Source organism: Colossoma macropomum, unplaced genomic scaffold (assembly GCF_904425465.1).
Source record: "Colossoma macropomum unplaced genomic scaffold, Colossoma_macropomum, whole genome shotgun sequence".
Lineage (NCBI taxonomy): Eukaryota > Metazoa > Chordata > Actinopteri > Characiformes > Serrasalmidae > Colossoma > Colossoma macropomum.
This window is the reverse complement of record NW_023494798.1, coordinates 32,556,507-32,580,409: the sequence shown is the minus strand read 5'-3', so window position 1 is coordinate 32,580,409 and position 23,903 is coordinate 32,556,507. Positions and strand designations below refer to the sequence as shown.

At 41.2% G+C, this 23,903-nt stretch overlaps 1 protein-coding gene across 3 annotated transcripts in view; it reads left to right on the top strand.

Annotated features, from left to right (window-relative positions):
* fam168a (family with sequence similarity 168 member A) overlaps nucleotides 1-23,903 on the top strand; it is a 59,432-nt gene that overhangs the window by 24,152 nt on the left and 11,377 nt on the right. For 2 of the 3 annotated variants that reach the window (XM_036585020.1, XM_036585023.1), the window contains exons 2-4: nucleotides 11,129-11,251; nucleotides 15,499-15,590; nucleotides 18,985-19,065. In XM_036585020.1, the coding sequence (XP_036440913.1) occupies nucleotides 11,184-11,251; nucleotides 15,499-15,590; nucleotides 18,985-19,065 (241 nt within the window). In that variant the 5' untranslated portion in view covers nucleotides 11,129-11,183. The remainder of the gene's footprint in view (nucleotides 1-11,128; nucleotides 11,252-15,498; nucleotides 15,591-18,984; nucleotides 19,066-23,903) is intronic. The other variant, XM_036585021.1, reaches the window with a different exon arrangement.

Genomic DNA, 23,903 nt, shown 5'->3' with positions numbered 1-23,903 from the left:
GAGCAAAATCAGTTCAAACACTCAGACTACAGTGAGCGTGAGCGTGGAGCCCCGAGGCCAACACATCTCTGCTCTCATCCAGAGTTCCCTCAAACCCGTCACAGACCAAAGCACAGCAGCTCCAACAGCACCGTGCGCACACAGAGACAGAGGCGCTGCCCTGAGAAAGGAAATATTTACCAAATCAAGCTGCGTCAGATCTGAAAACATCCACAGGTGCTTCTGTCCATCCTTCCACTGTGAGAAGACGACTCAGCGCTGTGGGTCTGAAAGGATGTGTAGCTGTCGAGAAGAACCTCACTGAGAAAAGGAGACGGACACATCAAACAAAGAAGCTGAACGATGGACTGACCACCCCAGAGTCCAGAGCTCAACACCACTGAATGTGTTTGATTACTTCAGAAAATGATCAACCAGCTTCTAAGACTGAACTTTGGAGGTGTGTCTGCAGATTCTTTGAGGAACTGAAAGTGAGTCTCCTGAAAAGAACGGAAGCTGAATAAACCATTTTGTCTTTGTAATGTTCTGTTTCCTGCTTTTTGACACTGCAAAACTAATAACTTAACGTATTTAATGGTCATTTTTACTAGGGATGGGCAATATGAGGTGTGTCTGCAGATTCTTTGAGGAACTGAAAGTGAGTCTCCTGGAAAGAATGGACGCTGGAATGAAAGCAAAGAGTGGACACAGTAAATACGGAAGCGTCTGGTGTTGTATTAAGTTGCTGAGGCTGCTGTGTTATATTCTCTTAAATATCACTGTTGTGGGAAGAAAACCTTGTATCTCCAAAATGGTAACTTTACAGGAGAAGGAAAAAAACTGCTTTAATTTTAATGTAAGTCAATGGAACCAGACTATTTTCCAAGTCATTTTGGGTCGTTTCTTTTGGTCCATTAATCACGAAATTTACACACAATGTAAAGAGCAACAAGCATTTTCAAATTATGTCAAAAACTGAAAGAACGACAAAAATGGAGATACAAGGTTTTGTCCCGACAGCAGCGATATGTCTTAGGCTTTTTTCCTGAAGCTGAAACATGATTAACTTGAACTTAATGACTGTTCTAGTATGTATAGTTAATTTTCACCCACTATTTCCGTCATATTTGTTTATGTTAAACTGGTAGTTACCACTGACCTTTTCTTCTCCTTCAGGCGAATCACTGTTGTTTACACTCTTTATTTGACTGCCTGCTGTTATTGGATCTGATTCTATGTATATAGCTGGTGGATAATAATATTATCCAAGTGTTCCTACAAACGCTCTATTTTAAACGGCAGCAGGCGTAACGTTCGCCCGCTCGGTGTCGTAACACTCGGCTCTGCTGGGATTATCAGCTTTTTTCTTTTTCTGTTCATTTTCGACGCTCCGAGGCAAAAGATAATGAGCAGTAAGCAACGGCACCTCTCAGCGGCTCGTACAGAACGAGAACCTGATTACATAACTGCAGCATAACCACAGCATTCCTTCAGAGAGAGAGAGAGAGAGAGAGAGAGAGAGAGAGAGAGAGAGAGAGAGAGTGACTCTCCTTCACTGTGAAAAGCATAAAGATATACATGCACTGCCAGTCAAAAGGGACAATGTAGTAAAGTTTACCTTCTACTGTTTACGGTTAAAATGAAAGACAAACACATGCAACACTGTTAATGGGTTTAAGAGAGGAAGAGAAAGAGAGAGAAAAGAGAGAGAGAAAGACAATGCAAGAGAGAGTGAGAGAAAGAAAAAGGGAAGAAGGAAGAAAAAGATGGAAAAGTGAGGAAAAAGAGAATGAGGTAAAGGTGAAAGCAAGGGAGAAATGAGAGAAAGAGCAAGGGAGATAACAGTGAGAAAGAAATAGGGAGAGAAGAGTAAGAAAGAAAAAGGGAGAAAAGAGTGAGAGAAAAAGGGAGAAAGGAGTGAGAAAGAAAGCAAGAAAAGCAAAAGAGAGAGCAAGGGAGAAACGAGAGAAAGAAAAAGGGAGAAATGAGAGAAAGAAAAAGGGAGAGAAGCAAAAGAGAGAAAGACAACACAAGACAGAGTGAGAGAAAGAAAAAGGGAAGAAAACGAAAGCAGAAAAGCAAAAAAAGAATGAGAAAGAAAAGGAAAGGTAAAGAGCAGGATAGAGAAGGAGAGCTGAGAGAGAGAGAGCAAGACAAAAAGCAAGAGAGTAAAAGAAAAGAGAATGAGGGATAGGGAGAAATGAAAGCAAGAAAAGGAGAAGAGAAGACGGTGAGTATAAAGAGAGCAAAGTAAGAAGAAGAAATGAGGGAGAGAGAAAAACAACAAAGAGCAAGAGAGAAATGAGAGTGAGAATATGAGAGAGTGAAAAAGATGGAGAAAGGAGAGAGAAGGAAAAAAGAGCAAGACAGAGGGAGAAATATGAGAGTGTGAAAGTAAGCGTGAGAGAGAGAAAAGAGAAAGAATGAAGAACTTAGAGAAGGGAAAAGGGCGAGAAAAGGTAAACTAATAAAGAAAAAGAGCAAAGGTGTGAGGGAGAGAGGGAAAAGGAGAAGATAGAAAGAAGGAAAAATGTGGGTAAAAAAGAAGGAGAAATAAGGGAAAGAGAGAGAAAGAGGGAGGGGGAAACATGCTAGCAGGAAAGAGAGAGAAAAAATGAAGAAAAACAGAGAGAGAGAAGATGGAGAAGAGACGCAGCCTCAAGGGCACTGCAGCAACGTTCGGTGCCACACCAACACGTTCACCTCGATTAAAAAAAGCAGGAGCGAGAGAGAGAGAAAGAGAGTGAGAGAGGCAGAGAGAGAGAAGGGGGGAGAGTTATTCATAGCCACTGGTAAAGGAGGAGGCGGACAGAGGCGATTAAAATGTAAAAGGAGTGGAGGAAGAGAGAGAGAGAGGAAGAGAGAAAGACGATTATTGATTTAGTGGAAGGAGGGATGGAGGGAGCTGGAGCGATGGAGAGGGAGGAAACGAGAGAGGAGAGAAGGAGGAGGGAGGAAGAGGGATAGTTGCTGAGGAGGGAGAGAGATAGAGAGAGAGAGAGAGAGAGGTGGGAGTGATAAGAGAAAGGAAGCCATCTGTGATATAATATCTCTCTCTCTCTCTCTCTCTCTCTCACATACCCACGCACATGCATTAAGTTAGCATCAGCAGCGTTGCTGTTCACAGTGTGACCTCCTGCATGCATTAAGCTCACGTCATGCTGCAGTGTGAGGCGCAGGCAGCCATCTCCCCAGCCAGAGGGAGAAGAATGGCACTAAAGGGATGGAGGGAGTGCACCAGAACGAGAATCGGGGAGTTAAAAAGAGACAAAAATGCTCTAGAAAGGTAGCGAAGGCACTAGATAGGAAGCGAGGAAACAAAGGGTACAGCAAAGAGAGCAAATGAGCTGAAAACAGGGGGAAGGGTACTAGAAAGAGAACAAGAACACTAGAAAGGGAGGGAAGGTGCCAGAAAGGAAGCAAGGGTACTAGAAAGAGTGAGGGAATTAGGAGAAAGGGCTAAAGGAGAGAGGACAGTAGAAGGAGAGTAAGGGCCTTAGAAGGGGAGCAAGCTCACTAGAAAGGGAGCAAGGACACATAAGGAAACGAGGGTACTACGAAAGGAAAGAGTGCTAGAATATGAGGGACGGTACAGCAAGAACAAGAAGACTGGAAAGGGAGGGAAGGTGCAAGAAAGGAAGTACTAGGGCACTAGAATGAGAGTAAGGGCCTTAGAAAGGAAGCAAGCGTGCTAGGAAGGTAGCAAAGGCTCTAGCAAGGGAGCAAGGACACAAATAAGAAAACGAGGGTACTATAAAAGGAGATATAGTGCTAGAATATGAGGGAGGGTACAGCAAAGGGAACAAATGCGCTAAAAACAGGGGGAGGGTACTAGAAAACAAGGAAATGAACTTCAAAGGGTACAAGAACACTAGAAAGGGAGGGAGGGTGCAAGAAAGAAACCAAGGGTACTTGAAAGAGTCAGGGAACTTAGAGCAAGGGGAAAAGGAGAGAGGACACTAGAAGGAGAGTAAGGGCTTTAGAAAGGGAGCAAGGGTGCTAGAAAGGAAACGAGGACACTAGAAATAGAGCAAGGGCACTAGAAGGTCAGGGAGAGTACTCCCAAGGGAGAAAGGGAGCAAGGGCACTGATGAAGTGGGAAGGGAGCACAAAGGGAGAAAGGGAGTAAGGGCACTGATAAAAGTGGGAAGGGAGCACAAAGGGAGAAAGGGAGCAAGGGCACTAGAAAGGACATCGGGCTTCATTCACCAATATCTTCCTAAGTTTGTTCTTAAATGTTTCTTGAGAAAGAAAAAGTCTACGTCAGATTCATTTTGTGTTCTTAAAGCGCAGAACTGTTCTCACCTTCGTGCTCCTGAGTGTGTGTAGATTCTGTTCTTACCTAAAAACAAATCCCAAAATTAGAAAACATTATTATCAGAATTTAAATACTGCAGAAGGGGGTTTTAAGAAGAAAGAATAGTTGGTGAATGAGGCCCAATGTAATGACTAAGGCCCAGTCCCATTTCACTCCTCACCCCTGCCACTTAGCCCTACCCCTCTGTTTTGTGCGTTCATGTCTAGGAGTAGGGTGTCCCAGATTCTTGTTGAGATAGAGGGGCAGGGCGAAGTGTTAGGGCTACATGGCAGTGTATTATGGTCCTTTTCTTCATAACAAGCATAAAAATCCCTAGCAGTACGCTGATGTCTCAGTAGCTATCTAGCTAAATTACCCGTTCCACCTTAAATGGTGCAGCAGTTACATACCGCTTCCATGAAATGGGAAAAGAAGCTGGCGAATATCTGACTTCAGCTTCATATCACTGAAGAATTAGGGGTGGTTGATAATAAATAATTGCCCCCCTCTTTGAAGGCGTATGATTCCCTAAATGTAACTAAAGCCCAGCAGTGAGGAGCTGAACTTTACCCTCCTCTGCTGTCACTGCAGACTGGCAGGGTCGCCTACAGAGCAGCGCTGGTAGCTGTTAATGAAGTGACGCTCTTCTTATTTGAGGGTCCCATTTCGAGAGGAAAAGCCGCCGATTCATCTGAGCCACACCGACCAGTGTAGTATATTATCAAAGCTCTGTAGAAAAAGAACATTTTAATGTGTAAAATATTGAAAATCAAACCTTGACCACAGAAATCGAAAGTCTTATTGAGCCTGAAAATATCATAACATGAGTCCTGTATGGAGAAGAGCTGGACAGCATGTGGCAATATATACTGCAGGTGTACAGGCTCAGATTTGTTTACACTGGTTCGTTTAGAACAGCTGTTCTCTGTTCGCTCCTCAGGGAGCCACAGTTCTATTCTGTTTCGGTGCTGAACGCACCTGAGCCACTGCTGATTTACCTGCCTCAGGTGTGTTAGGAAACAGAACACAGCAGAACATGTGGACCAGCTGGGCATCCCTCAGGAGAGGAGTGAGAACCCACAATAGAGAGTGTGGTATAAGTACACCGATCAGGCATAACATTCTGACCACCTCCTTGTTTCTACACTCATTGTCCATTTAATCAGCTCCACTTACTATATAGGTGCACTTTGTAGTTCTACAGTTACAGACTGTAGTCCATCTGTTTCTCTGATACTTTGTTAGCCCCCTTTTACCCTGTTCTTCAGTGGTCAGGACCCCCATGGACCCTCACAGAGCAGGTACTATTTGGGTGCTGGAGTTTTTAAACACCTCAGTGTCACTGCTGGACTAAGAATAGTCCACCAACCAAAAATATCCAGCCAACAGCGTCCTGTGGGCAGCATCCTGTGACCACTGATGAAGGACTAGAGGATGACCAACACAGACTGTGCAGCAGCAGATGAGCTATCGTCTCTGACTTTACATCTACAAGGTGGACTGACAAGGTAGGAGTGTCTAATAGAGTGGACAGTGAGTGGACACAGTGTTTAAAAACTCCAGTAGCACTGCTGTGTCTGATCCACTCGTACCAGCACAACACACACTAACACGCCACCACCACGTCAGTGTTACTGCAGTGCTGAGAATGATCCACCACCCAAATAGTACCTGCTCTGTGAGGGTCCATGGGGGTCCTGACCACTGAAGAACAGGGTAAAAGGGGGCTAACAAAGTATCAGAGAAACAGATGGACTACAGTCTGTAACTGTAGAACTACAAAGTGCACCTATATAGTAAGTGGAGCTGATAAAATGGACAGTGAGCGTAGAAACAAGGTCATAATGTTATGCCAGATCGGTGTATAGGCGCTAGTATTGTATGTGTGAGGCTGTTTCTCTTTCACAGGCCGACTGCTTCGTGCTAACAGGGTAAAAATTAACGTGCAAGAATAGAAAAGCAAATATTGAGCCGCTGATAATGAAATTGTTAACACGTCGTCTGAGTGGACACAGTGCTTCTGAAGGTTAAAGCACTGGCAAAAAAATCCAGTTCACGCAATTTGTCCTCTGACCCTAAGGCCCAATCCCATTTCTTATTTTTACCCCTACCCCTTGTTTCGAGTGTCACCTTTCCCCTTGGAACTGAATACATGGGGTAGTGGTTGAAATCTTCCCTCTGAAATGAGACCCTCGAATAAACAGAGCATCACTTCATTAACAGCTACCAGCGCTGCTCTGTAGGCGACCCTGCCAGTCTGCAGTGACAGCAGAGGAGGGTAAAGTTCAGCTCCTCACTGCTGGGCTTTAGTTACATTTAGGGAATCATATGCCTTCAAAGAGGGGGGCAATTATTTATTATCACCCACCTCTAATTCTTCAGTGATATGAAGCTGAAGTCAGATATTCACCAGCTTCTTGCTTGAATTTCACTGTTCCACCTTAAATGGAGCAGCAGTTCTGATGCCTAAGATGCCTTTTAAGGTGGAACGGGAAATTTAGCTACCGACACATCAGCATACTACTAGGGTTTTTTGTGCTTGTTATGAGGAAAAGGGCCTTAATACATTGAAACAACATTAAGATAAAACAACACATACATTTATTTTTCTTTTTTCTTACAACACTCTGTTTGGAGTGCCTCTTAAAAAAAAATCCTCTGTTTGGAGGGTCATGTAGCCCTAACGCTTCGCCCTACCCCTCTATCTCAACAAGATAGAGTCTGGACACCCTACCCCTAGATATGAATGCGCAAAACGGCAGGCTTAGAGCTGAGTGGGGGGGTGAGGGGTGAAATGGGATTGGGCCTAAATGTAGTTGATTATTATCATATTATATTATTGCATTATCTCATCTTTAATAGACTCGATTATGCGGTTTCTGCCGCTGTATGACTCGCTGTGCATTAGCATAGCTAGAAACTGCAGCAGCCACCCAGAAGCCTGAATTCTGCCCATGTTTATGGAAACGTTTCATCATAAAAGCCACGTAATCCAGTCTGTTAGAGTTTACTGAACAACTCCACACGGGTCGCGATTAATATGTGATGATTTGGATATTCAGTTAGCACAGAGCTAATTGGTGGAGCAGAAGCTTCCATTAATCTTTCTCTTTCTCTCACTCCTTTCTCCCTCTATCTGCAGTAGAAAGATAGAAAGAAAGAGAAAAGCAGAGAGCGAGAAAGGGGAGAGGAAGCAGAAAAAGGGAGTGAGGGAGAGAGAAAAAAAAGAGAAAATGATAGCGAGAAAGAGAGCGATGGACTGGGCAAGGGGAGAGAAAGGAACGAGCTGGTAAGGGAAGCAGAAAAAAGAGAGGGAGAGATAGAGAAAAGGAGCGAGAAAGAAAGAAAAGGAGAGAGGAAGGACGGAAAAGGAAAAAGGTGATTGAAAGATATGACCAAAAGAAAGAGAAATGAGAGTGAGAAGAGACAGAGAGAGAGAAATAGAGAGAGAGAGAGAGAGAGAGAGAGAGAGAGAAGAGAGAAAAAGAGAAAGATGGAGCAGGTAAAGAGAAAAAAGAGGAGGGAGAGAGAGAGAGAGAGAGAGAGGTGTAGCGTTTTATATGAAGAACACCTTCATTCTGCATTAGTGGGACAAGGTCATTCTGTCAGTCTGATTAATGATTCTACACAACAGCCACACACACACACATACACACACACACACACACACACACATACACACCACACACACATACACACCACACACACACACACACACATACACACCACACACAGTACAGTTACACACAACAGCCACACACATACACACAATCTAGAGTTACACACACTCGCATGTTAAAGGCACATGCACACACACGCAATAGAGTTACACACTTAGGTGTTAAAGGTGCATACACACACACACACACACACACACAATACAGAATTAAAAACATTTGTGTGTTAAAGGACCATGCATGCACACAAACACACACACACACACAATAGAGTTACACACTTGTGTGTTAAAGGTGCATGTATAAACACACACACACACAAAAAAACGAATTAAAAACATTTGCGTGTTAAAGGACCATGCACACACACACACAGTACAGAGATACACACACTTGTTTGTTAAAGGTGCATACACACACCACACACACACACACACGCACACACACACACACAATACAGAGTTACACACACCTGCATGTTAAAGGTGCACACACACACAGTAGGGAGTCACACACACTTTCTTGTTAAAGGAGCATGCACACACACACACACACATACACTCACACTCACACTCTAGTCTTGGGCTGATTCCGTTTGTACAGTCATTCTAATCAGTGGTTAATTAACAATGTAAACAATAACGATAACACTGAATTATCAGCTACACAAACAGAGCATCACCAACTAATTAACTTCACACACAAATGATTATAACATTCACCATTAAACATGGTTCTTCAGGGGTTCTTTAGTAAAACAGTTCTATAAAGACCGCTTGACTACACATAATTAAACTCTGATACGTGAGGTCTACTGTCCAGAAGACAGTGAAATGGACAAGCTTGTCCAGAAGACGGGATAGCACTTTGGCAGCATTTTGGTTTCCAATCGAACTCAGAGAACCACTGGATGTTAACAGTGTGGCATCCCATCTGTGTAGAACACAGTTAGCGTTAGAAATGATTCAGTCATGTCAGAAGTTAGCTCAGATGGTAATTATGTGTTAATTATAAGACTCCCAAACAATTAAAATGATTTAATCATGATTAATCGCTTTCTTTTGGGTAATTTATTACATATAATTGCATTCTACATATGGTTCTTTATAACAGAATGAAATACAACGATATATTTATGTTCATGCGAGGATCATACTGTTTAATAACATTGTGTTCCTCGCATTAACACAACTATGGATGGGTTGAAGGGTCAGACTAGGAAAACACATGAATAATTAGTGGCGCTATAATAAAGCAGTGAGCTACAAGAGGCCATGCATTACTGTGATTTTAGCACGGGAAGGGTGTTCTTAGGCACGAAACAAAGTTATTATTAATAATGATTGACATAAACAAGTATTCCGCCAAGAAATGTAGCTCCTTTAGAGTTGGTATCATTGCCAAGCAGCCATGGATCGCTGGATGCTGAGACAATTTGGTCGCCCATCGCTATATATTGTGGTCATTTCATGAACCTTTAACTTTTTGTCGTATAACAATGAACATATGATAGCACAGCACTGTTTGATGCAAAAACTTTCGCTTTATAAGCACTTTTTGGTCACCAAATTACCACCACGAGTCTTATTTAGCACCAATCCAGCGGCGCCCTCTTCTCACACTGGGGCTCAATCTCAAATGGCTCCCTGCTCCCTACATAGTGCACTACGTAGGGGTTTAAATACTGGATCCTGCAGCCCAACAGAGCAAAATACAGCTAAAAAACAGTCATTTGGGATTTAGAAACGTCCACACTCGATACATGATGGACTGTTTGGCTGTAGAGGCTAGAATCTCTAAACTTTCATAGCTAGAACACTATTTAGGGAGTACGGATCCGTTTGGGATTCAGCCTGGGTTTGACACGACTTCTGACTGAGACATGGACATTTGAAGTGTGTGAGACATTCAAGTGACATTTTTAGACTTTTATACTGCAGTTTTACAGTAAATCATACTGTAAGGACTTTAATTCAAGCCTGTGATATTAATGATGGAGTTGTTTAGGCTGTTGGCTCTTTTAGCCTGTTAGCTAGCTGACCAGCCTGGTTCTAGTTAAGAACATAAGTCGTCAGCTCCTCAGTTTAAACAAAAAATGAGTTCTTCATCAGTACGCTTGGTGGTCCATGCAAACAGCATTAGAGTCAAAGATTATTTACACTAACATCACGAGGGTTTGACTCTACATTTTATAATGTCAAATAAAGTGGTTACACGTTATTATAGCATTAACTTTGATGCCAGTAGGTAATTATATTACCAACAGGAAAAAAAAAGTGCGGCTCACTTGTGGTTCTTCATAACAGAAAAGAACACAAATATAGTCTATCATGATAATTTTGCAGAAGTTGTCTGTAGCTGTCTCTGTGTGTGTGTGTGTGTGTGTGTGTGTGTGTGTGTGTGTGTGTTCCCGCTGCTGCTTCATGTCCACAAATTCTGTAAACTGTCAGTGTGTGATTGACCTGTCCAGGCTCCGCCCACAAACGTGTTCTTTTATATCAAGCTAGGTTAGACAAGACTTACAGAACATTGTCTCTAAATGTAGGTATTGTGATATAAACTGAGTCTGTTCTACAGTTTCTCATTAGGCTGAATGAATAACCGACTCTAAATGTAGGTATTGTGATATAAACTGAGTCTGTCAGTTTCTCAATAGGCTGAAAGAAATTTTTGACCACCATTTTGTAAAACTACCTAGCAACCAAGCTGAAGACCTGAAGAACACATTTGCGGACGGAGCATGGATAGATCTCTCTCTCTCTCTCTCTCTCTCTCTCTCTCTCTCTGTCTCTCTCTCTCTCTCTGTGTCTCTCTCTCTCTCTCTCTCTCTCTCTCTCTGTCTCTCTCTCTCTCTCTCTCTCTCTCTCTCTCTCTCTCTCTCTCTCTCCCTGTCTCTCTCTCTCTCTCTCTGTGTCTCTCTCTCTCTGTCTCTCTCTCTCTCTCTCTGTGTCTCTCTCTCTCTGTCTCTCTCTCTCTCTCTCTGTGTCTCTCTCTCTCTGTCTCTCTCTCTCTCTAACCCCTCAGTTTGTGCTGCTGCTCTGCTTTGCCGTCTTGCTTCGTGTATGTTTTATTTTGCTGTGCTGTGCTCGATGGTGCTTCTCTTGATCATGACCTTGCTCTCCTTTTTGTTTTCTTTTTTTTTTCTTTTGTTTCTTTTATTTGTTTCATTTTTCAGATTTGCATATCCATTCCTCCTCCTCCCTCCTTCATTTCCCTTTCCTTCCTTGAGAATGGCAGGCGGACCCCCCACTGACAAATACAGTTTTCTCTACCAGACAGACAGCAGCCACTTAAAGAGGTCAGTCTAGTGCATACATTCACCTGCAGAGTGAGAGAGTGAGAGAGTGTGAGTGTGAGTGTGAGTGTGAGTGTGAGAGTGAGAGTGAGAGTGAGAGTGAGAGTGAGAGTGTGAGAGTGAGAGTGTGAGAGTGAGAGAGAGAATGTGTGTGTGTGTGTGTGTGTGTGTGTGTGTGTGTGTTGACCCAGATATTCTGTTCTTGAAAATAATGTGTGTTTAATATTCCTGATTTTTTCCAGTTGTTTTCTAGTATTTGCTGATATAACTACCTAAAAGCCAAATAATGTGTACTGCATTAGAACCTCCGGAACCCGTAAAATACAATTCTAACATTCAGAACCAACAAAATACTCCTAATTTTATAATAGAACTTGTGAAAAACAGTTCTAACGTACAGAACCAATAAAATACCCCTGACTTTGTAGTAGAACCTGTGAAAAACGGTTCTAATCTGCAGAACCAATAAAATACTCCTGATTAGGTAGTAGAACCAGAGAAAAACAGTTCTACCCTACAGAACCAATAAAATACCCCTGGCTTTGTAGTAGAACCTGTGAAAAACAGTTCTAATGTACAGAACCGGAAAAAAACCCTGACTTTGTAGTAGAACCTGTGAAAAACAGTTCTAACCTACAGAACCAATAAAATACCCCTGGCTTTGTAGTAGAACCTGTGAAAAACAGTTCTAACCTACAGAACCAATAAAATACCCCTGGCTTTGTAGTAGAACCTGTGAAAAACAGTTCTAACCTACAGAACCAATAAAATACCCCTGACTTTGTAGTAGAACCTGTAAAAAACAGTTCTAACCTACAGAACCAATAAAATACCCCTGACTTTGTAGTAGAACCTGTGAAAAACAGTTCTAACCTACAGAACCAATAAAATACCCCTGGCTTTGTAGTAGAACCTGTGAAAAACAGTTCTAACCTACAGAACCAATAAAATACCCCTGACTTTGAAGTAGAACCTGTGAAAAACAGTTCTAATGTACAGAACCGGAAAAAAACCCTGACTTTGTAGTAGAACCTGTGAAAAACAGTTCTAACCTACAGAACCAGCAAAATATCCTGACTTTGTAGTTTCACCTTTTGAAACTGAAAGAGCAGAACCATTTCTTTTTGGTTCCTGATCTTGAGATTAGGTTTAGGGTTAAACGTCTTATATATAGATACCCATAGATAACTTTTCAAGAAAAGCAAAATCCTTCAGTGGAAGTTAATGAAAATACTTTATCCTAAGTACAACCCCATTCCCAAAAAAGTTGGGATGCTGTGCAAAATGTAAATAAAACAAAATTCAACGATATGCTAATCATTTAAACCCTATATTTCATTGAAAATGTTACAAAAACAACAAAAAATTAAATATTGAAACTGAGAAATTTTGTTTTTTTGAAAAATATTTGCCCATTTTGAATTAGATTCCAACAACACATTCCAAAACAGTTGGGACGGGGACAGTTTACCACTGTGTTTCATCACCTCTTCTATTAACAGCAATCTCAGTTTGGGAACTGAGGAGACACTGCTGTAGTTTAGAAAGTGAAATGTTTTCCTGTTCTTGTTTGATACAGGATTTCAGCTGCTCATCAGTTCAGGGTCTCCTTTGTCATACTTTTCAATGTAGCAAATGTTATCAGTGGTGACAGGTCTGGACTGCAGGCAGGCCAGTTTAGTGCCCGGACTCTTTTAATACGGAGCCATGCTGTTGTAATACATGCAGAATGTGGTTTTACATCGTCTTGCTGAAATAATCAAGGCCTTCCCTGAAACAGGTGTCGTGTGGATGGCAGCATATGTTGCCAAAACCTGTATATATCGTTCAGCATTAATGGTCCCTTCACAGATGTGCACGTCACCCATGCCATGTGCTCTAATGCCCCCCTATACCATCATGAATACTGGCTTTTGAACTGTGCACTGATAACAAGCTGAGTGGTCTTTAGTCTGAAGGACACAGTGTCCATGATTTCCAAAAAGAATTTCAAATGTCGATTCTTTGGACCGCAGGACACTTTTCCACTTCCCCTCAGTCTATTTTGAATTATCTCAGGCCCAGAGAAGGTGGCAGCATTCCTGGATCCTGTTTATATATAGTTTCTTCTTTGCATTTAAGAGTTTTTACTTGCATTTATGGATGCAGTGATGAACTGTTTTCACAGACAGTGGTTTTCAGAAGTGTTTCTGAGCCCATGCAGTGATTTCCACTAGAGAATCATGTCTGTTTTTAATGCAGTGCTGTCTGAGGGCCCAAAGATCACAGCCAGCGTATACTGGTTTTTGGCCTTGTCCCTTACATACAGAGATTTCTCCAGATTCATTGAATCATCATCATCTAAACCGCTTATCCTTCTGGGTCGTTTGGTGGGGAGGGGTGCTGGAGCCTATCCCAGCTGTCATTGGGCGGAAGGCAGGATTCACCCTGGACAGGTTACCAGTCCAGATTCTCTGAATATTTTAATGATATTATGTACCGTAGATGATGAAAAGCAAAAGTTTGTTGCTATTGTATGTTGTGAAATGTTATTCTTGAATTGTTGCACTGTTTGATTGTGCAGTCTTTCACAGTAAAATAAAGCTCTGATGATCGTTCTAAAACAGTTTTAACAATAAATGGTCTTAAACGCTGGAGTTAATGTAGAACTGTTAATCTCACCTAGCTAGTAGCTAATGAAACAGCAAAGAGAGAGATTTAAGATGAACATTGATAATTTGGAGACAAATGGACTTATTTGCGTTTATAATCACTCCAGCTGGTTTCCTGATATGTTTAATCTGCAAGGAGAAACTGACAAACACTAAAAGTTGCTAAGCTGAAGTCAGTTTCTCATTCACCAACTTCTTGTTTGAATTTTCCTGTTCCACCTTAAATGGTGCAGCAGTTACATTCTGCCTCAGGCACCATTTAAGGTGGAATGGGAAAATTCTAACAAGAAGCTGGAGAATGAGAAACTGTCTTCAGCCTCGTAAATAATCAAACGTTGAGAGACATTTTACAAGAAACTGGAAAAGTTTCCTGTCTGAGATGTGAGAAAAGTGGATACAGCTGGGCTAAAGCTTAAAGCAGAGCGAAGAAAGACTGCTTAAATTTGTTAGCCTATACCAACACATTAACACGAAATGGCTCTCCTTAACATTTGGGTTGCCGTCCCCTGAGTTATCACAATGATGAAATGCAGCAGTAAATGACTATAAAAAAGTAGTGTGCCTTTGACTGGATGTGATGCAAGTACAGATGGTTTTTGGATGTGTAAACAGAAATCTGACTAACCACTCCTTTAGGCAAATAGCAAAATACAAAATTAAAAACATACCATTCAGTATTGTGCAAAATGAAAAGGCATGAAGTACAAACAGCTTCTTACGTCAGAACTGCAGGCACATTTTTTCTGCACCAAAGGGCTGAGAAACAGCTTTTTCAGTAAAGCCTCCAAAAACAAACATATATTTATAGTTTTTTAAGCACACAGGAACAAATAGATATTTTTCTTTAATTTTATTTTTGTTTTGTTATTACATATCGTCGCCGTCCAAAGAAAAACTAGTATCTACAAAATGGTAACTTTACAGGAGAGGGCAAAAATGCCCCTAACTTTTTATGTAAGTTAATATAAAGAGATTTATTCTAATTGATTTTGGGGCGTTTCTATTTGTCCAACCGTCATGAATTTTTTTCACAATGTAAAGTGGAACTGCCGAGTTCAAATGATGTACCATTTTTGTCCATTTTTATTTTTCTACATGTTCTTTAGACAGCGACAATATGTTTGTTTTGACAGTAGAAATTATTGCCTCACACACTCAAAACACATTACTGGTTGTGGGAACAATCCTGGATGGGGATGAGTTTGAGCTGAGCATTTGTGTGCTTTGTAAATGACTGTTTAGCCTAATGGTTAAGCCACTCGTCGAGAGCAGCGTTCAATCCCCTCATCAGGCTTCTGACGGTTTGTGCTGGTGACGTACTGACGTCTCTCTGGGCTCTGTGTGTATGAGGTTTTCCGATCTGTTCTGTCATTGCCGTTCAAACGATGTGTTTATGGTAGAAACTCGTACTATTTATCGTACAGCCTGACCTTACAGTGCATTTTTAATGAAGTGCTTTGCTTGAGATCTCTTACGCTCTGTGAATTCTGCCAGTCTAAAGATCACCCATGCAGCCCATCCATCTTTAACCAGCTTACTACACAAATCGTGAAATAACCTGTTCCTTCTTCTTCTTTCTCTCTTTCTCTTTTCTCTCAGTAAGAGCAGACTGTCTTCCACCATGAATCCGGTCTACAGTCCCGTTCAGCCTGGGACTCCATACGGAAACCCCAAAAACATGGCCTACACAGGTGAGAGAGACGCCGACAGTCTGTTTACAGACACCATCTGCAATAGGACAAATCAGCTTCATGTCACAACAGCAAAGCACTTATTTCCGGGTGGGTAACAGAGGTAGCACTGCCCGGCTAACACCTATTAAAGGTTTCTGCTGGTTTCTGATGGTGTCCAGTAGTCTCAATGGGTATTCTATGTTTTCCTGTTGGGTTGGTATCACAGTGTAAACCAGGGGTGCCCAATACATCGATCACGATCTACCAGTCGATCACACAGTGTACATTGGTTGAAACAGGCTATAACTTTACTGCTTTTGGTGGCGGACAGGTCAACGTGATTGACGTAAAATGTGGCCACTGTCTCTTTAATTTACTGCTTGTTACCGTAGCTACGCCACAGCCCGCCTAAAGCACTGCTGTGTATTTGCCTCTCTAGCAATCTAGAAAGTTTTCATTCATCAGTAGCCAGTTGTTGTGACACTGAGTGTGTTGACATGCACTTAATTATCCAATAACTGCAGAGAGTCAGATTTTGTCAGTAATCTGATCAACACGTTTACATGCTCTTGAGTAATCAGATAATGGGGAAACTCCAGGTCTACATGAGTCAGACAGTAATCAGATTTCTGCTGTACAACCAGCAAATAAACTCACAGAAGAAGACGTGATGTAAACGTAACAACAAACTCAAAATTCATACCGTGGCTTTTTAAAAAAAAAAAACATCGACCCACTTTACCTGAAAATATGAACGTACATCATCTGGACGATGAAGAATATTTAACTCCTTTATTTCATGTTTGGTTTCAGTGCCGCTCTAAAAGTGTTTAGCTGTCATCTGGTGACATCCACCGTCTGTTGTCGCGCATGCGCAGACTCAGAAATCTGAAAGAAATCAGAGTAAGAGTCACATGCACTGAGAATCTGATTACTGAGCTAAAATCCAGCTCTCTTTGTCAGATTTCTTAATCGGATTTCTAGATCGGAGTATGGTGTTTACATGATCATTTGAATAATCGGATAACTGCGGAAATCCGATTATGATCGGATTATTGAGTGCGTGTAAACACACTCACGGACTCTTTCAGAGGACGAGTGCGAGACCTGCACAAAGAAACCGAAACTTAGCTCCTCCACACAGAGCAGGAGGAGGACTATAGTTTGACAGTGTCAGCCTCCAAATGAATCTGCTTGATTTGCCAAGTAGCGCACGTCTAAAGAAGGGGAACGTCGGGAGGCATTTTCAAAGTACACACAGAAACTAGGACGACAAATTTCCAGTTAAAAGTAACTCAGGAAGAAAAGGTTGTCCAGACTACACAAACCAGCTGATACCATTCAGTGCAAATCATCAGAATAAGGTTAGTGTGATGTTTCAGTCGTTTGCCCTGTGATGCTGAATATTAATACAGGACACTGAAGTGTGTTAAAAAGCTTCAAAGCTTGTAAAAAAGGATGATTTTTTTTTTTTAAAGGTAGATCACGATGACCTGTCCACTGGAAAAAGTAGATCTCAAGCCATAGAAGTATGGGCACCCCTGTTGTAAAGGACTCTAATGGTTTAACAGGTGCTCTGATACTGATTATAGATGCATCTGCTGGTTTCCTAATGGGATCTAAAGACTAGAGACGACTAATTTCCCACAGGAAATTCCAACTGCTACAGTAGGATTTGTACCAGTATTGAGACTTATTTGACTAAGATCTTCCCAGGTCAATAACTTCACAACTTTGTGTAGTTAATATTTGTCCTATAATCATGAATACATTTCATTTGAGGGGTTAATAAAGCAGCATTCACTCTGTAAGGATGCTTTTACATCCAAAAACAACAAATAACCCAAACATAAAACAACTAAATTTACAGTTTTAGTTGTACTTTACCTGCTCAAGAGGGAGCTGGAAGCATTATAGTAACCATGGTTAACAATTAAATGGTATTTTTTGATCATTATGTCACACTGATTTGGCTATTTAGCTGCCTTGTTTGCCATTTAACAGATCTGGCTATGAAATGATGCTCTGCACTGTTCTGCACACATGCACTCACCAACGTCTACGTAGAATCAGACGCAGAATCAGACTAAGCTTCAGTTTTTCTCAGTGGAGTGTGAATGTATTTGCTCAAAATATGAGCAAAAATGTGGGTTCTCTGGCAGCATAAACGCTAAGGTTGCCTTACTACAAAGTAATAATTCTGAAAGTAGTAATCAATAGTAATCATTTTATTTAATATCCAAGACCACCAGTGAACCGACACGTGTCCTCTGGGTTTGGTGTGGAATGCTGATGATATAGTGGAAAATCTGAAGAAATGTTTTCTTTCAGTATGTTGTTTATAATTGACTCTATCCTTCCAAAATCAGTGCAGTTGAATCAGCGCCTTCAGATCTATTTATCACGACGCACTGATGCAGTTTAACACCCCGAGTGTCCAGTGTGGTCAGCATGTCTGTGAGCGCTCAGCAGCTGATGAGTTTGAGTCAGTCCACCTGCTGGTTCTGCTGGAGTGCGTATGTGTGTGTTGCTGCGTGTCTGACGGCTCTCCTCTCCTCAGTATGGCAGAGAGAGAAAGAAAGAGAGAGAGAGAGAAAGAGAGAGAGAAAGAGAAAGAGAGAGAGAGAGAGAGAGAGAGAGAGAGAGAGAGAGAGTGGGTTTGCACTCATTCGACTGTGTCTTATTAAGACAGACCAGTGGTAATGAACACCATCTGTGCTCGTCCTGTTCAGTTACTAACCTCCCTCTCTTTCTGTATCCATCTATCTATGTATCTATCTATCAGTGCGTGTGTGTGTATATATATATATATTTATATATATATATATATATATATATATATATATATATATATATATATATATATACACACACACTGCTGTCTGATCAAAATAATATTTATTTTTATATGTATATATTTATCTCCAAAATAGTAACTTTACAGGAGAAAGAAAAAACCTACTTTACTTTTAATGTAAATCAATGGAACCAGACTTTTTTCCAAGTCATTTTGAGTCATTTCTTTTGGTCCATTCATCATGAAATTTACACACAATGTAAAGAGCAACAGGCATTTTCAAATTATGTCAAAAAATGAAAAACCGCAAAAATAGAGGGTTTTTCCAACAGCACCTATATGCTGTATATACTTATATATACATATACTTATAAGTACATTCTTTTACATTCATCTCTTGGTCTGTCTCTCTTTCTCTCCTTTTTTTGTTCACATCTTTCAATTACCGTGGGAGATTTACATTAGTACATCAGACGCAAATGAGTCAAGTGCATTAGTCACCAGCTTTTTAAAACCTGTATAATCCCACGTTGCCCTTCAGTTCACTCCTGTGATTTCTGAAACACGGCTTCGTTTCCTCTAGTACTTCACTTTCTTCCCTCTGTGTGTCCCCAGGTTACCCAGGAGGTTATCCCACCGCCGCTCCAGCGTACACGCCCAGCCTCTACCAGACGGGCAGTCCAGGGTACCCCCCAGGTAAATACAGCCCACCTCACTCACAGATACACACGAGGATTCACACTTGTTCAGGAACAGGTAAGTGGGTGAGTGAGTTCGTCAAGACACGTGCCTCACATTCATGAGCATGCGTGTCTTCTGTTGCTTCACACGTGTCCAGAGATGTCAGCGTGGTCAGTAAGGCAGCTGATTATTGAGATCGAGGAATTTGTCCATAAATCCTAGAGCAAATATTACAGAACAGTTCTAAAACCTGATTGGTTGAGTCACTCAGTAGATGGCTTTTTTATAAATGCAACAAATTATTAACAACCACAGAGTCATGGATGATTTAGATACACTAAGAATAGTTATGTTGCTTAGCAACCCAAGCCTACTGGTCATGACCAGCACTGCTTTTCATAAGAATTGCTTATTGCATCTGTTAAAATAAATTTAAATGCCCAGTCAACAAGGACTTAAAGATCGATCACTTTTATGCTGAAATCGAATGAAATGCTATTTGAAAGAGTGCAGTTTTCAAACTGCAAGGGCTGCAATTTTAATCAAAGCCTATGTTTTTCAACATTAATGTAACCTAATAACATTGAGCTTGTCACCTGCCTGTAGATCAGTTAGACAAATCAGAAGTAGCCAAACATGTACATGACAGTACAACAACTAACAGGCAGTAAATGGCAGGGTTCAAGCCTCAAGCCAGAAAAAGTGGACAAAAATAACCTTAATTTTTAAAAAAAATAATGCAGAAAAATCACAATTTAATTAGATATTTTTTACAAATCATTCATCAGGTGTAGAGAGATGAACCAGAGCTCAAAAACCGCTCCACTCCAAACCCAAGCACTGGGAACCCTACCCACTGTTTTAAAAAATAAATAATTTAATTATTTGTGTATTTTATCATGCTGCATTTTGTCACAGTTTAATAAAAGCATTGAGCCACTGTAGACCATGCGTTACAGTGTTGTACTCTGCTTCGTGCCGTGCCTCACAACACATGTTAACCGTGGTAAAATCACTGTAATGCACAGCTTATTCCTTTAAGCTAATTATTTGCGTGTTTAACTGTTTGGACTGGAGCCCGATAAATCGGTTGGTTGATACTGGCAATTTGTAGTTTTATTAATATCAACAAAAATAGCACCAATAAAAACCCTGATAATTACTGTCCAGGGATGCACCGATCAATTGGCTATTTTTTATTAGCCAAACTTGCAACATAAACATCATTATTTGCTCTTTATTGGGCCAAACTGGCACTTTCTGCTGTTTATTCAAGTTTAAAAAACGTGACCGTTAAGAACAATGATATCATTTAGTAATGCAATATTTAGCTAAAGCAATTAAAATTTAAAAATAAATATAAACATACACCGATCAGGCATAACATTCTGACCACCTCCTTATTTCTACGTTCATTGTCCATTTTATCAGCTCCACTTACTATATAGGTGCACTTTGTAGTTCTACAGTTACAGACTGTAGTCCATCTGTTTCTCTGATACTTTGTTAGCCCCCTTTCACCCTGTTCTTCAGTGGTCAGGACCCCCATGGACCCTCACAGAGCAGGTACTATTTGGGTGGTGGATCATTCTCAGCACTGCAGTAACACTGATGTGGTGGTGGTGTGTTAGTGTGTGTTGTGCTGGTCTGAGTGGATCAGACACAGCAGTGCTGCTGGAGTTTTTAAACACCTCAGTGTCACTGCTGGACTGAGAATAGTCCACCAACCAAAAACATCCAGCCAACAGCGTCCTGTGGGCAGCGTCCTGTGACCACTGATGAAGGACTAGAGGATGACCAACACAAACTGTGCAGCAGCAGATGAGCTATTGTCTCTGACTTTACACCTACAAGGTGGACTGACAAGGTAGGAGTGTCTAATAGAGTGGACAGTGAGTGGACACAGTGTTTAAAAACTCCAGCAGCACTGCTGTGTCTGATCCACTCGTACCAGCACAACACACACTAACACACCAACACTAACAAAGTATCAGAGAAACAGATGGACTACAGTCTGTAACTGTAGAACTACAAAGTGCACCTATATAGTAAGTGGAGCTGATAAAATGGACAATGAGCGTAGAAACAAGGAGGCCTGATCGGTGTAGAACCATTTTCAAAAGACTTCTATATAGAACCATGTATAGCACATTTATGCACATTTTCCGTCAGTCTGAAGAACCAATTCATGATGAAATCGTGGAAAAGGTTCTTGGAGTGTTCATGGTTCTATGTAGAACCATTTTCTTTACTAAAGAACCCTTGAAGCACCATCTTTTTTTAAGAGTGCAGTACAAACTACAGAAACTAGTGGAGACGTCAGTTTGTGCTGAGCTTGTTCTGCTTGGCCGTTGGATTAGACTCTGGTGCCTGACAGGCTCTGGGTGGCGAGAGAGGCTGTTTTCTCCTTCTAACAGATGGGTGTGAAGGGGTTTAGGTAGAGTTTGGGCTACACATATGGGCAGCGTGCCTCGTCTGTGCACGCATGACCTGCTGCGCTCACGTCAGCGCCTGTGGAGATTCAGGCTGGCGCTGCGCTGCAACATGCGGCTCTGCTTCTTTCCCAGGGTTGCTTGTAGTTGGAGACAAAGACTCTCCAGGCATCATACCAGCAGGCACCATCATGCTGCCTTCACGTGCTCAACGCAATCGCAGCGCCGTCTTTCACATCTAGTCCAAAACTGACGGACTGCGATGCTGTGTGATGAGCCTGCTGGATTTTCTGCATTGTGCGGCTGCGTTAAATCAAGCTGACCGATCAGAGCTCTGCTGTCGTGGTTGCAACCCAAACAAATGTGTGTCAAGCTGGCGGCAGAACAGCTCATCTTGCTTGTGGCAGAGCGCAAAAGCTGCAACAAGCAACATGCTAACTATAAAAACACAGAGGTGTGTGTGGGTGTGTTATTTAAGCTACATTCACATTACCAGCCTCGTTGCTCAAATCCGATTTGTTGCTCAAATCCGATCTCTCTGACTCGATGGTTCACACTCATTTAGGTAAGTGACTCAAATCTGTCATTAATGTGACGAACCAGCGTCCTGAAATGACTCTCATGAGCTCATCCTACTCAGTAACGTCACGTGAATGAATCACGTTCATCATCAGCAACAAACTAACGAGCAGAACGAGCTTCACTGAGAAGATAATTAACTCTGATCAGCTCTCAGCTTCATTATTAGAGCGAGACGAAGGAGAAAAAGGTGAGACGAGCTGCTTTTCCACCGTTTACAGGCTTTAACTTCTGTTCGGCGCTGCTGCCATGGTAACGCTGAATGATGGCGCAGGCGCAGTGGAAAAAGGCATGAATTCCGATCTGAGCGTCACATTAAGGTCACATGGCCACAAATCGGATACGTACCCGATCTAGGACCACATATGAAAGGCTACGTTCACATTGCCAGGTTTAAGTGTGAGGCAAGGCAGGTTTATTTGTAGAGCACATTTCATGCACGATAGCAACATAAGGCGATTTACATATATAAAAGCTAAATAAAAGCAGCATAAAAAATAAGAAGGAAATAAAATAAAAATATATGAAATATAAAATAATGTAAATAATGAATCAATCCTTATTCACATGAACTGTTTAAGACAGAACAGGCAGAAAAATCAAACTACCTGTGAAAAATGAAATGAGTAAAATAAGATGACGTCACAGTGGGCTGATCTCAGAGAAATGAAGAATTACCCACCATCCTTTCCTCACATATGACAAAAGAGTAGAACCAGTGACAAGTCTGACGAAAAACTCACTCAGAATTGCTTCACTGAGTTGCCACTGTGATTATGGCATGAAGTGACATTCATGCGCAACTTTAGAGCAGGAACAGTTATTCAGATACTACACGTAGCAGCATTAGGCAGAGGGGTACATGCAGGGCATCGTAAGGCAAAATAGTACCCAAATATTTTTTTATTCCATATAAAACCTCAGCAGACACATGTAGATTCACTGGTGGGTAAATAAACTGCCTATATTTGTGTTGTAGTCATGGTGACTTCTGGTTCCTATCACCACCACTGTAAAGAAAGAAGAGTCTTTAAGTTGTATGAAATGGTTCTTCAGATTGATGGAGAATCTGTCGTGTATGGTTGTATATAATAATAATAAAACTAACACTACTACTACTAATAATAATAATAATAATAATAATAATAATAATAATTTATTTATATAACACCTTTCATGCGTTATAAATGCAGCTCAAAGTGCTTCACAATACAAAAAAAACAACAGAGGTAGGAAAAAGATAATCAAAAATAAAATAAACAAATAATAAACGTAAGAAAAGGGGATATATAGGACACGTAGCAGCATAAGCCCATATTTCCCTTCATCTCCACCTCTTCCAGATAGAGATAGTGCAGTGAAGCATGTCGCCCTGGCTCGATAAAGGGGAATTCCATCAATTTTTCAAAAATTTCTGTATACTTAAAAGGTTAAGATGTAAACAGAGTCATTCAGAGTGGTTTGCTTTGAAATGCCCTCTTACTGAAACTTGCTGAGTCAGAATTGTTCACAGTGGTGGTGATAGGAACCAGACGTCCACCTGTAAAAGCTCCCTCACAGAAAGTTACTACATGAAATGGCTATAAATTCACTGCCTGATGACTGAGACACTGTTTTGTGATGAGGTTTAGGCTTAAAATGTATTTTAATACAAAAATTGTCATGGCGGAGGGGTACATGCAGGGCATTGTAAGGCAAAATAGTCCCCAAAGAATTTTTTTTTATTTTATAAGAATATATTTTCCACTATTTTACCATCATCAACATTCCATATAAAAACTCAGCAGACACATGTAGATTCACTGGTTAGTAAATAAACTGGCTAGATTGGTGTTGTAGTCA